The 14,309-nt window shown below is 44.4% G+C and overlaps 5 protein-coding genes across 10 annotated transcripts in view; 3 read left to right on the top strand and 2 right to left on the bottom strand.

Moving 5' to 3' along the window:
- Positions 1–14,309, top strand: part of LOC108015157 (uncharacterized) — a 176,348-nt gene that overhangs the window by 29,551 nt on the left and 132,488 nt on the right. The gene's annotated exons all lie outside the window — the stretch shown is intronic.
- The window catches only part of eIF4E7 (eukaryotic translation initiation factor 4E7), a 63,284-nt gene that overhangs the window by 29,548 nt on the left and 19,427 nt on the right, over positions 1–14,309 (top strand). The gene's annotated exons all lie outside the window — the stretch shown is intronic.
- Positions 1,113–2,507, bottom strand: LOC108014929 (uncharacterized). The gene is made up of 2 exons (XM_017081149.4): positions 2,431–2,507; positions 1,113–2,014 (listed from the first exon to the last, which is right to left on the bottom strand). Exon 2 carries the CDS (start codon positions 2,012–2,014, stop codon positions 1,211–1,213), a length of 804 nt encoding a protein of 267 aa, XP_016936638.2. The 5' UTR covers positions 2,431–2,507; the 3' UTR covers positions 1,113–1,210.
- Positions 3,285–4,327, bottom strand: LOC108015161 (uncharacterized). Its single transcript, XM_017081440.3, has one exon. It carries the CDS (start codon positions 4,205–4,207, stop codon positions 3,605–3,607), a length of 603 nt encoding a protein of 200 aa, XP_016936929.2. The 5' UTR covers positions 4,208–4,327; the 3' UTR covers positions 3,285–3,604.
- Positions 12,215–14,224, top strand: LOC108015155 (uncharacterized). The gene has a single exon (XM_017081432.4). The coding sequence runs from the start codon at positions 12,243–12,245 to the stop codon at positions 13,977–13,979; it is 1,737 nt and encodes a 578-aa protein (XP_016936921.3). The 5' UTR covers positions 12,215–12,242; the 3' UTR covers positions 13,980–14,224.

The following is a 14,309-nucleotide window of genomic DNA, read 5'->3' as shown; positions in this document are numbered from 1 at the left end:
GAAATAGGCTGAGGTCTTGTAAAATGTTTCATAGAAACTGCATAAGTAATCAAGCCAAAATCTCCAATTTATAAGCTTGACATTTCTTAAGCTTCATGTAGCACCATTTTTAGACGAGTATAACAGATTTTTTAGACATCGTGTATTTAATAAAAAAATTGCTTTTTAACACTCGCTAATAATTGAATATTAAATATGCGTTTTGCCAAATGCACTCTGTATAACTACATCATCGTGATAAAGAAATTTTCCAAACACAGGGTATATCGCACAGTCAGTGTTTGGCCGCCAAAAAATGAAAGGCCGTTGGGCATTTGCTCCACTTAATGCGGCAAGTGAAAGATGCTTTGGGCTCAGCCCCTTTACTTACCCCCTCCAAAGAGACGCCACGACGTGAAATGGAGGCAATGAAAGCTCTGTTTCGATTTGGGCCAGTTAATGCCAAATGAATTTGTCAAATTGTGACAATTAGGAGTAGACAGATGAAATGGCTGGGCGGCATGTGATGCAACCTCAAGGTTTCTGTGGCATGAACATACTATGTATATACTAACCGTCTCTGTTCCGGTCGGGCGCGAAATGGGGTCTTTGGTCACTTTCACGCAAATGAAAGAGAAACAAAAACAATGGCTGTGCATTCTGTCCAAGACGACCTTCGTTTTTCTAAGTTTCAGCTCCAAAGGTACTCCTCCATCTGGGGTGTGTTTTTGTTTGCTCACTGTCCCCCATTTGTAGCTGTGCAAATAAACAGTCTGGAAACCGTAACGTCTGGATTCCATTTGGATTTATTTGGGACTCGTTAGGTTGGGTCATCTACCAGCTACGGTTCGTGTTGTGGTGTGAAAACGAAAGGTGGAAGCCCGCTGAAGAACGACTCCAGTGACTCAGCCGAAGTGGAGTTATGTAAATTAAAAGAAAGCAAAACGGATTTAGGGTTTTGCCATATGCTATATGATGTCTTAGGTTCAAATTATAATGGTAATGTTCGCGATCGTGGGTGTTGAATTCTGAGAAAAGTAAAAGATTGTACTATTACAGAGTTGTGTGTTATATAGCCTAAGAAAAGTAATTTGTATTACTTAACTTTTTGCTCGATGACTCGTTTATAAAACTAGTATTGTATTACACTTTATTCGGGACTTTCGTATGCAACAAAAAATAACAGTTCTAAAGGCTAAAACGTGGTGAGCTTTTGGAGGTAGCTTATATCCTAAGGTCTGGCCCTCAGGTACAAATGTGGGCCGTTGGCGGAGGCGTCGTGGCCACCAGCCAGTCCCATCGAGGCGGCCGGCAGATACTCGTTGAGGTTGAGCGAAAACGTGGGCGGAAAGTGCTTGTCCTTGGCCTCGCGATTGATCCTGTAGGTGTTGCGGAAGGCGGCGGCCGGATTGATGGACCCGGCGGCGTATCCCTGGAGGGCTGCGTAGTTCGGCGGCAGTGCACTCAACACAGCTGCTGTCCTTCCCCCAAAGTCCGGCTGTCCACCGGCGGAGATAGACGGAGGTCCTGCAGCCGCAGCGGCAGCAGCCGAAAGATACGGCGAGATGGGCACTATAATTGGTCGGGTGGGGATCAGCTGGAGATACTGGACGGTGTTCCCGGTACCATCTTGGATCGACTGGGCCGGCAGGTATTGCATGAGCATGGGAGTCGACGGGAGGCTGGCCACGCTTGGGGTTCCGGCCGTTTGCATGGGCGTGAAGTTGGTCTCCATTTCGGGCATCTTGTACGAGGGCTTGAACGCAGGATCCGTGGGCGACAGGACCTGCGTCTGAACCTGGTTCTGGGCCATGTCATAACCACTGGCATAGGCACTCAGCGAATTCAGGTGGGCCTCCTGCTGCTGCTGCTGTTGCTGTTGCTGTTGCACCTGCTGCTGCACGCTGTTCGGCGACTTGGAGCCCTTATTGGATATTTCCGGACTCGAAACGGGGGATCCCTGCAAGAGGGGCACCGCAAGGAGCTGCAGCAGGAAGAGGTGGCAGTGGATGTGGATGTGTCGGTGGCACAGCATCTACGCGAGGCGGTAGAATAAATCCAAAACAAAAGTTCTAAATTAAAATTGTTTTCAAGGCAGAGAACCTGTTTGATAGAGTTATTTTAAAATTATTTGCAACTGAAACAAAATTACTTTGCATTTAACAAAATCTGAAACTTCAAAGAGACGTTTTGATAACATATAAATCAATAACTCAACCTGCTAATTCGTTATTTGTTATAAACCTATTGTTGCTTTTAACTTATTTGGCAATACTATTTTTTTAACATTCAATTTAATTTCATTGCCATTTAATGGTTATCTCTTAACGAATTATAACTAGTTTTTCGGTACAAAGTATCTTTTATGTAGAATTTATTATTTTTCACTTATCAAATCCATAGTTTTGTATCTCGTATAAACACAGAAAAAAAAGGAATGGGATTTTTCACCTCGCCTGATTTTCGCCTGCGATTTCAATATTTTTTGGGAGCGTGGAAAACACTTGCACTTTTCCTGGCGAGCGACGCGCTTTGATTAACTCGGCTGCATTGCAAGCTTGGCTTTTATATATCGCTTGACGGCCAATTTTCCGCAGTTGGCAATTGGCAACTGGCTGCAGCTCCGATTGCACTTTTAGCCAGTGTAAAACACGCCAGCATCAGCAAACAACAAACAACATCAACAACATTTGGCTGGTACTTCTCTGGAAGCATTTCAGCGGCATTGTTGCGTGTGTCGGGCTGTGCATGTTGCTGCTGGCTAGTTGCAAGTTGCTGGTTGCTGGTTGCTAGTTGCTAGTTGCTAGTTGCCAGTCGCCGCCGTGCCCATCGCTTTTGGCCACGCTTCAAGTTCAAGTTTACAGCCATCGCGCATCACAGCTTTGGTTTCGTTATCGCTAACGTTTTCGTTTTCGTTTTCGATCGACTTGACTTGTTTTGTTTTGATCCATCCGCTGGTTCCGTCTTCCAAATCCGACTCCGAATCTGTGGCTTTGGGGGCGTGTCGCCTCTGGATCTCGGATCGGAGGCAGCGTCCTGTCCTCTTCCGCATTGCCATTTGGCCATGTGGATATGGTTAAACGGGTTTCCACATCTTTTCGTGGGGATGTCAGCTTTTTTCCAGCTACCAGTCGCAAGTAGTCGGTAGTTGTCCGTTTGCAATTTGTTTTACTGGTTCGATTAGGCGGAGGAACAGTGGTTTTGCTAATTTAATGGATCAATTTTTCAAACATTTTAATGTACAATTTTAATGCACTACAGTGAGATTTTATTCAAAAATTGCTAGAGGTGTGTCGTTTTGGAATCGGAATCTAATTGACCAAGCTATGAATCTAAAGGTATATTTTTGCAAGCGATTTACAATTTAGAACAGATAAAATAACCAACATTTGAAAGATATTTAGAGAACGAAATTTCACATTCCTAGAGGTATTTTTAAATTAAAATCTAATTGGCGAAGTTATTTAACTATTTATGTATTTTTGGGTCACCACTAAACCATGAGATCGCCTTACTGTGCCCATTAAAACACTTTACGCATTACTTAACCCAAAAATTTAGCTATTGACTCAAGTTCAACTGATAATTTGTTATGGGCCCAGGATGGTCAGTTCCCGATTCCGATTTAGGTGGCGAAGCTCTGGGCGCTTTCCTGCATCTGGGGCGGTATGGGAGTGCCCGGCTCTAGCGGCCCGAAGATCATCGAGGAGCAATGGTGATGCAGGGAGCGGCGCCAGTCGAGCAGGCCACAATGGATCTTCCGGGGCAGCGCAGTGGCCCAGAGGGTGAGCCACAGTAGACAGGCTCCGATCAGGCCGGTGGTCAGGCCCAAGGTCCAGTACTCGCAAGCCAGGAAGGTATGCTCCTCGACGGCCAAGGCCTGGAGGACACCCACAATGGCGCACTGGCAGAGGGACTCTATGCGGTGCCACAGCTTGGTCAGGGTCACATCCAGCACCAGGCAACAGATGCCCGTTTCCAGGAGGAGCGCTCCCCAGGATGTCTGATTGCCCCGATGATGCCTGCCTCTGAAGCGCCCGTGATCGGTGGGCAGGGCGCTGGGAAAGATCCTTGTGGCCTGGAGCAGGGCCACCACGCAGGCCGAGAAGAGCCAGGCGCCCAGAAGAGGGGCAGCGGAGCCGGGTGATCCTCGGAAGTAGTAGTAGTACGAGATGCCCAGCACGGAGTGAAGCACCACCGCTATGCTCAGAGCCGTAAGTCGAGCCATCTCGAGAGGATCTTAATCTCAGCCTTCCCTCCTTCTAGTTACACGAGAGTCGAATGGGGCCGAATTGCTTTTGATCTCTAAAATTAAACTAAAGTTGTCAACTGATTTATGAAGTTTGATTTACTACTTCTCCGCACGATTTTGAAAACGGATGATAGATATATTTGAGTTATATATTTTGGGGAAATAGTATCCATCGATGGGGCCACGGAAATCACTAGGGCTTTGAATTCACTTCTAAAGTTGTCTAAAAGTATGTACTCCGAAAGATGGTGTTAATTTTTCACTGCATACTTTTAGACACCTTTAAAAGCGAATTCGAAAACCCTAGTAATTTATGCATCTCCACCCCCTTTCAAAATAGTTTTTCTCCTCGTGTAGTCACAGTCACTGTCCGCGTCACGGTTGGAATCACCGACATCGCAGCAATTATCGCCACAAGTCAAACTGGCTCGATGTCAAGGCCTTGTTTTCCTCATTTCCAGTGGGCTCATTACGTGAGGCAAGTGGAAATGGGAAATGCGCTCAATAGTCGTCAGATTACTTTCATTTTTCTTTGAGAGCTTTGCTCTGCAAGCTTTTGGAGTTGTAACTTGATCAGAGCGGAGCTTAAGTTAAAGTTTTTCCAGATCTGAGGGCTCAAAGGCCTTGGTAGATAAGTTTTAATCGAGAGATTTAATAATTATTAATTCACTACTAAAATAATGAAAGCCCCAAGGCCTGGTATTTAGTACTTCATTATTTTAAAAACTCGCATTCACTTAAAGCCACGAAAGCTATCAGAGCTTTATAAACACCCGGCAAAGATGCAACCCAATCGTCTTCGCTTTTTTCTTTGGCATACTTCAAGGAACCAACTCTGAGCTGCAAATGATCCCATAAGCCCTGGATGCACTTGCTCCTCTCTGCTCTCTGCCGACATGACGTCCCAATCCTGGTGTTCCTGCTCCGCCTGCTCTGTCAGCAAGTCATAAATCTTCGGCTCCGACTGAACTTGATACATCAAAATGTTGGTCAAATTAAATTTCTTGCGCCTCGCCTTTCCCCGGCATTTCCCCGGCTTTTCCCCGATTTTCCTGCAGTTTTCACTAGGAGCAGCTGCCAAGTAATTCGTCAAGCTGCTTTGTCCTCCTCCAGCGGCTGCGTTCTTATCTCATCCTCTGGGTGAGCATAGTTGCTCCATCTGCAGCTCCAGCCCCCCTTAGCTGTTCAACTGTCTGTCTCCGCCACCCACAGCTCACCAACCACCACCCACTATTCGTCCGCTTTTTACCCACCCCCTTTGGCTGGCTTTCATGTCAACTGCATTTTTCTTTTGCTGTGTTGCTTGTTGTGTGCGCTTTTTCACTGCTTTAAACCACTTAATGGGTTTTTTTATGCGGACCTGGCTTAGTTGGAAAAGCGCAAGGAGGGTGGTCTGCAAAAGGGGGCGGAGAATGGGGGAGTGGTGCCTAGGGGCTATTCATGCTGCAGCTTTCTTGTAGCTTCATTCACAAAGACTTGCAATTCATCAAATCTCGTTAGCCTCGGCTTTTATAGAAAATCTGCAGCTGCTTTTGCTTCTGCTTTTCTTTTCGGGCTTTTGGGGGCTGCTCTCCTCGCATTCAGCTGCCACGCCCACAGACACTGAGAGGGCGTGGCCACAGCACAGATTCGCATCCACATCCGCATCCATTTTTCCATTTCCAAACGCACACTGTACGGCAATGGCAGTGGCAACGGTATCCCATCTCCTCTGTCATTATTGACTGGCAAAGTCTTTAAGGCAACTTTTGCTCCGGTCTCATGCGCTTAACTTTAAGGGCTTTCCATTCCCCACCTGAGCTGATCTCCTCCGTTCCGTCCTCCTTTCCTTTGAGCTAATGAAAAGTGTGTGTCTCCTGAAATGGAGTGGAATCCTTGCAGCTGCAACAGACCCCCCAAGTGAGCTGCCTGCCTAAGCGAAACTAAACCAAAGCCCTGCCAGGGAACTACAATAAACGAGCTAGCCAATGCATTTTTAATGCCAGCACCACCCAACCACTTATATACTTGGATACATCGGAGATTGAGGTGAGGGTTATTCTGTTATCCAGGTTCGCTTGCCTCATAAAAATTACAAGCATTGTAAGTTTGCTGGTTAAGGAGCGTTTTTCGTGCCCCTTACAACACTTTTCTCTTATCAGCTCTGCGTTGGCCGATAGTGTTCTCAGTCTTTACATTTCATATGTAACTTATCAATAGGTGTAACCACAGACCAACTTCTATCTAAGAAAATCCATTGACCAACATTCCTTGGCCCAACGTGGCTAGTTAACACTAATTGACCAACATTGTTATAACTACGCTGACCAACCCTGAGAGGTTTAAACTTTAATGAATCTTTTTAACACTTGGCCTACTAATTTATCAACACTGTTAGCATAACGAATTATTGAAATACATACTCCAGGAACTTAATCCTTTGAGTGATCGCAGCTATACCCTTGATCAACACTGCTTGACCAGTGCTCTCTCTTTCTCCTTCAGTGTTGGACAGGCCATGGCGTCGATGCCAAGTGTTGGCAAAGCGTTTGTGCGGCACTTTGGGTAAGTGGGAGCGCACATTGAAGCAGCTGCTCCTGGGCACCGTTTTTCTCCACCTCCTCCAGCCAGCAAGCTCCTTCATTTGCTATTGCCTCTTGGCAAAGTGCCCCATATCACGCACAGGCAAACATTGCAAGGACCCCAAATGCATTCAATTAACAATTTCTCCGGCTCTAGCCCTGGCATAAAACTTTGCTGGCTGCTGGAACTGCTACTGCAAAACTGGGAGCAGGAGGCGGCGGTGGCTTTTAATCAAAAACTTGCATTTGCCAAGTGGCAGGGCAACTTTTTGGTCCAAGTTTTGTGCGGCGCCAGAAGTGGGTAAACTTCTCCAAATTGTGACGTCGACAAAAGTCAAATCGTGCCGACTCGCAGCACCCTAAAGGCCTCACATGTTCACTACGCTACACGATTGCAATCAGGGTAATACGTTTGGGGTTTAGAATATAAAGGTACCGTACGAAATGGTGAACTAGTTGGAAGAGTTCTTAAATCGTTCTGGCGATAAGAAGTAGATTGTATGCTTAAGAATGAAAAGGTTTATTTCTTTATGGAATGATAAAACTGATGTTTTTAATGAGCCATTAAGAAAAAGTAGGTTATATGCTTTAAAACCAATAGGGGTATTACTTCAGAGAATAAGATAACTAGTATTTGTAATGAGCCATTAGGAATTCCCTGTAATAACGATGAGTCCATATAGATGAAATGCATTTCACTCCCTTGATATTTTAGGTTTAATAACTAAATAGATTAGAGTAAAATAAATTTTTAAAATTAAAAACCCATTGATTCAAAATCGGTACTTCCTCATGGCAGGAACAATTCCAGTCGGTTCAGTCAGCAAGTGAGTGCCGTAAATTGCAACGACTCTGGTAAAATTCAAAGCATTGCCGAGAAAGAAGCGAAACCAAAGCCAAACACCCGCTTGCCAAATGGAGCTCCACCTTTAGACCATCCTTCCCATTTTTCCTCCTGTTTGCCTCGCCCATTCGAAGAGGACTTTTTCAGGACGAGGATGGAGGATGCAGGATGGGGAATGGTAGATGGCTGCCGGGCTCGTGCCATTTAGCAAAAGTAATTAAGCGTCAATGCGTTTCATTTGTGTTACTTTTCTGGGCAATTACGGCGGAAAGTTTGCAGTTTTGCAGTAGTGCGGCGTAAAATGTTCATTGTTAATTGTAGACTCGATAGACTGGTAAAAAAGTTTTCACTATGTGGCCGTAGAATCGATCGCGAAATGGTGGGCATAGCTATAGTTTATATTTTCTAGTTTATGGTTTGTGTGCGTATGATACGGCAACAGGTGAGCGTCCCGTACTGTCCTGTCCTGAACTATCCCGACTGCCATCAGCAAGCATTTCCATCTTCATCATCATTATGTGGCTATCATCATCGTTCGGGGGCAACAATTTACCGACTACCGGGAATCCCCCTGGCCACTGCAATGTGCAAAAAGTGTTTCTCATTAAAAAGTTGTTTCACAATTTTATTATCCTGTCGTTGCCGAGGTAGTTGTAGTCCGTAGTCTGTAGTCCGTAGTCCATAGCCATCCTCGCTCTCGTCCTCCAGGTTGGTTCATTGTCACGAGCTGAGCTCAACCGGGGTGACAATGTCAATAAAGCAAACTTCGCACCCGGCCAAAAGCCCTGCGGCACCCCCTGTTAAAATTATTTTTAAATTACTTGTAAAAATAACAGCAGCAGCGCAAGGAAACGCAAAAAGTTAAAGTAATGGGGAATACAAAAATAATAGCGAGCGGGAAGGGAAACAAAACAAAAGCATTTACGATGCTCAGGGGAGTAAAAAAGTCGGAATTATTGTTGCATAGTTTGGTGGAAACAATTTACACAGAAATTATGCTTTCACAAGTCTTTCTCCTCCGACTAAAAGAGTAGGATTTCGTGACCCACACCAACCTCATGCATATTTGAGCGTTTCATTAGCAGAATCTCCGGATATTAGCTAGTGCTCTTCCTCCAAATGTGAAATATCGTTTGTTCCTGGTATAGAGATTAGGTGTTCCCAACAATGAGCTTTGAGAGATTAGTCTATGATTCTATGTATAATTAATAACTGGAGTCATAGAGTCTCCTACGAGTTCGTAGTTGAGTTCTCTGACATTCTACGTACAAGTTTTTCTTTTAAACGAGGATCAAAATTTAAGCTGTCATGTTCTTTTTTTTTTTTTCGTACTTTCCTTGGGGTCTAGAAGGGAGACCAAAAACTGCACTTCTAGATTCCATAACTAAAGTTATTGTATCCCGATTTAGACGTGGGATACCTCCATGAGTTTGTGATTGAACTATCTTACTCTTTATTTAATTTGTTTTTTTTTAAACGATGGTCGAGATTTTAACCCATTTTCATGTCAAATTTTTCCATTATTGCCATGGGGTCCTGGAATGTGTGACCAAAACTGAATTTCTAGATGCCATAACTTTAGTTATTGTATCCCGATTTAGACGTGGGATACCTCTATGAGTTTGTGCTTTAATTATCTTACTTCCTATATTAACCTTTTTCTTTAAAACGATGGTCAAAATTTCAACCCATTTTCATGTCAAATTTTTCCATATTTCCTAAGCGGTCCTGAATGGGAGACCAAAACTACACTTCTATATTCCATAACTTTAGTTATTGTATCCCGATTCAGGCGTGGGACACCTCTATGAGTTTGTGGTTGAATTATCTTACGTTCTGTATTCCAATTTTTATTTTAAAGGATGGTCAAAATTTCAACCCATTTTGATGTCAAATTTTTCTTACTTCCCATGGGGTCCTGAATGGGAGACCAAAACTGCACTTCTAGAATTCATTACTTTAGTTATTGTATCCCGATTTAGACGTGGGATACCTCTATGAGTTTGTAGTTGAATTATCTTACTTTCTGTATTCCAATTTTTCGTTTAAACGATGGTCAAAATTTCAACCCATTTTCATGTCAAATTTTTCCATATTTCCTATGGGGTCCTGAATGGGAGACCAAAACTGCACTTCTAGATTCCATAACTTTAGTTATTGTGTCCCGATGTAGACGTGGGATACCTCTATGAATTTGTGCTTGAATCATCTTACTTTCTGTATTCCAATTTTTCGTTTAAAGGATGGTCAAAATTTCAACCCATTTTCATGTCAAATTTTTCCTTACTTCCCATGGGGTCCTGAATGGGAGACCAAAACTGCACTTCTAGAATTCATTACTTTAGTTATTGTATCCCGATTTAGACGTGGGATACCTCTATGAGTTTGTGGTTGAATTATCTTACTTTCTGTATTCCAATTTTTCGTTTAAACGATAGTCAAAATTTCAACCCATTTTCATGTCAAATTTTTCCGTACTTCCCATGGGGTCCTGAATGGGAGACCAAAACTGCACTTCTAGATTCCATAACTTTAGTTATTGTGTCCCGATTTAGACGTGGGATACCTCTATGAATTTGTGCTTGAATCATCTTACTTTCTATATTAAAATTGTTCTTTAAAACGATGGTCAAAATTTCAACCCATTTTCATGTCAAATTTTTCCATATTTCCTATGGGGTCCTGAATGGGAGACCAAAACTGCACTTCTAGAATTCATTACTTTAGTTATTGTATCCCGATTTAGACGTGGGATACCTCTATGAGTTTGTAGTTGAATTATCTTACTTTCTGTATTCCAATTTTTCGTTTAAACGATGGTCAAAATTTCAACCCATTTTCATGTCAAATTTTTCCATATTTCCTATGGGGTCCTGAATGGGAGACCAAAACTGCACTTCTAGATTCCATAACTTTAGTTATTGTGTCCCGATGTAGACGAGGGATACCTCTATGAGTTTGTAGTTGAATTATCTTACTTTCTGTATTCCAATTTTTCGTTTAAAGGATGGTCAAAATTTCAACCCATTTTCATGTCAAATTTTTCCTTACTTCCCATGGGGTCCTGAATGGGAGACCAAAACTGCACTTCTAGAATTCATTACTTTAGTTATTGTATCCCGATTTAGACGTGGGATACCTCTATGAGTTTGTGGTTGAATTATCTTACTTTCTGTATTCCAATTTTTCGTTTAAACGATAGTCAAAATTTCAACCCATTTTCATGTCAAATTTTTCCGTACTTCCCATGGGGTCCTGAATGGGAGACCAAAACTGCACTTCTAGATTCCATAACTTTAGTTATTGTGTCCCGATTTAGACGTGGGATACCTCTATGAATTTGTGCTTGAATCATCTTACTTTCTATATTAAAATTGTTCTTTAAAACGATGGTCAAAATTTCAACCCATTTTCATGTCAAATTTTTCCATATTTCCTATGGGGTCCTGAATGGGTGACCAAAACTGCACTTCTAGATTCCATAACTTTGGTTATTGTGTCCCGATGTAGACGAGGGATACCTCTATGAGTTTGTGCTTGAATTATCTTACTTTCTATATTAACATTTTTCTTTAAAACGATGGTCAAAATTTCAACCCATTTTCATGTCAAATTTTTCCATATTTCCTATGGGGTCCTGAATGGGAGACCAAAACTGCACTTCTAGATTCCATAACTTTAGTTATTGTGTCCCGATTTAGACGTGGGATACCTCTATGAATTTGTGCTTGAATCATCTTACTTTCTATATTAAAATTGTTCTTTAAAACGATGGTCAAAATTTCAACCCATTTTCATGTCAAATTTTTCCATATTTCCTATGGGGTCCTGAATGGTTGACAAAAACTGCATTTCTAGATGCCATAACTTTAGTTATTGTATCCCGATTTAGACGTGGGATACCTCTATGAGTTTGTGCTTTAATTATCTTACTTTCTGTATTAATTATCTTCATTTAAACGATGGTAAAAATTTTAATCCATTTTCATGTCCAATTTTTTTTATTATTGCCATGCCTGAGAATGGGAGACCAAAACTGCATTTCTAGATCCCATAACTTTAGTTATTGTATTCCGATTCAGACGTGGGATACCTCTATGAGTTTGTGCTTAAACTTTCTTACTTTCTAAATAAAAATTTTTCTGTTAAACGATGGTCAAAATTTTAACCCATTTTCATGTCAAATTTTTCCATATTTCCCATGGGGTCATGAATGGAAGACCAAAACTACACTTCTAGATTTTGGTGTTTGCATGAATAATACATTAAAATTAATTTTAACTTGAATCGTGACCAATATCTTAATATTTCTTTGTATCGATTTGCTTCACACAAATTAAATCCCGATAAACACGGCGTTTTACAAACTAGCACTTGCTCAAAATTGAAGAAACCCCAATTCATTTATATTTATTATGCGATTGGATTGGGCCAACTAAATTCGGTTAATTGATAAAGCCCGGCTGCTCGCGGTCATAGATAACTCAGCATGAGGGCGGTTATCATCGCCTCAGCCACTCTCGCTTTGATTAGATTGCGTTCCCAGGTGCCGGGAATCCATTCCCAGTGCGCCAGTGCTTTGGTGCTCAGTACGCAGTCGAGCATAATGTCAACAAGAGGTGGCTTCGTTCGGCTCACGGTTCTGGTGACGGCGGCCCTCTTCGCGATCCTCCTCCTCCTGGGCGCACTGCAGCGCTCGGATGAGCTGAATCCCACTACCCTGGGACGGAGTGGAGGAGACGGGGGGCTGGTGAAGGTGACCCCACCGCCGGTTCGCCATCTGGAAGAGCCCATCCGAGAGGAGCTGGTGCGACAGCTGGAGCAGGAGCTGCCCGAGGTGAACTACGGTTTCTGGTACCATTGGGCCAAGCCCTTGCGCTACAGGAAGAACACCACATGTGCCCCCTATCCCGATCCCCTGGACCTGCAGTTGCATAACATCTACTGGCAGACCTTTGTGAACGCCAACGTGACCTTTCGCCTGTACGCCGCCTATCTGGACAGGCGGAAGGCGGTCAAGCTGCCCACGGTGAGGATTTTGGTGACTGCCAATCAGATCGGAGACGAGTTTCCGCCCACCCACTGCCAACTGTGGTTCGAGGGTTATCGGGAGCCGGTGTTCGTGCCCGTGTCGGAGTTCCTTAGTGTGTGGGTCAAGGCGTGGGGCAGCAAGCGGTATCTCAACTATCCGCACCTGCTGAGCTGTCCGATTCCCAGGGAATTGCCACCGGCAGCGCTGCAGTCACTGCCCAAAACGGTGTCACTCGTTGCGCGGCGCTGCGATAAGGCCAGCAATTCTCTGCGGGTGAACGTCAACCAGGAGCAGCCGGTGGTGACCTCACCCTCCCAAAATGCCACCACCAAGGGCCTGAATGTCTCCGAAGTACACTTGAACTTCGGCGTTTGCCTCAAGGGCTTCGACTTTCCATATGTGGATCTATCGGAGCGCCTGATCGAGTGGTTCGAGCTGCAGCGCATCCTGGGCGCTTCGCGGATCTATGCCTATATGTACGATGTGCATCCGGCGGTTCAGAGGGTTCTGGACTACTATCAGCGAACGGGATACCTGGAGCTGCGACCCCTGACCCTGGCCAATGGAATGCCCCGGCTGAGGCACTACCAGCACATGCTCCTGCAGCAGAGGAAGCAGGAGAAGCGACTGAACGAGCTGATACCCTACAACGATTGCTTTTACAGGAATCTGTATAGGCACGACTATATGGTGAACGTCGATGTGGATGAGGTGATCATGCCGCTGGGCGAGCACCGCAACTGGCATCAGCTGGTGCAGAAGACCCACGACCTGGAGATCGAGAAGGGTGGCAAGTGCGCGGGGCGCTTTCCTGCGCTGTGCTTTATCAACTCGTACTTCACCAAGGTGCTCTCCGAGCTGAGCAACCACGAGGAGCAGGCCATCGCCGGCGAGCTGTTCGTCCTGCAGCACACGCAGCGGCTGAGAAACTACTCCTTGCCGGGCAGGGCCACCAAGTGCTTCCACAATGCCCGTCTGTCGCTGACGCTGCATAACCACTTCACCCTCAAGTGGCTGCCCGGCGGCTGCAATCCCCGCACCCTGGACACCTCGGTGGCCCAGATGCAGCACTACCGGGAGCCCGACACCAAGTACAACTTCACCGATCTGGTGGAGGACCGCAGTATCTGGCGATTCGCCAGCGAATTGCGCGCCGCCGTGGAATATGTGTGGCTCCATCTGGACGATGTGCTGTCCCAAAGCAGCGATCCCGAAGAGCAGCTGGAGGAGTCGCTCGACCAGGAGGGCGACGACCTGGAGCAACAGCCCCTCCAGCAATTCCCGATGGCTCCTCCGCAGCCCGTATCCTAAGTTGTGGTTTAGTTAGCTAAGGTTTGTTATAGCTTCTTCGCTCGGTACTTTGGGGTCGTTTCAGGGTCAACTTACTCAGACTATCTACACATTTATTTTTGGTATTGCTTACTGTCTGTTTGGAAGAATTTTAATTACTTTTCTAATCTCCTGTTAATTAACTAATAATTAACCGAACCGGCAAAGTACTTGGCATCTGATAATCGAAGAACCGATTATACACCTAATATAAGATTTTTTTTTGTATTTATTATATTTGTATTAAATATACTCAGTATGTTATTAAGTGTCAAGACTTATCGCTTGGAGCTAGAACTGCAGGAGATCCAT

The sequence above is a fragment of the Drosophila suzukii genome, chromosome X (assembly GCF_043229965.1).
Source record: "Drosophila suzukii chromosome X, CBGP_Dsuzu_IsoJpt1.0, whole genome shotgun sequence".
Classification (NCBI taxonomy): domain Eukaryota; kingdom Metazoa; phylum Arthropoda; class Insecta; order Diptera; family Drosophilidae; genus Drosophila; species Drosophila suzukii.
Note: the sequence above shows the minus strand (reverse complement) of the source record. Positions and strands in the feature narration are given on the sequence as shown.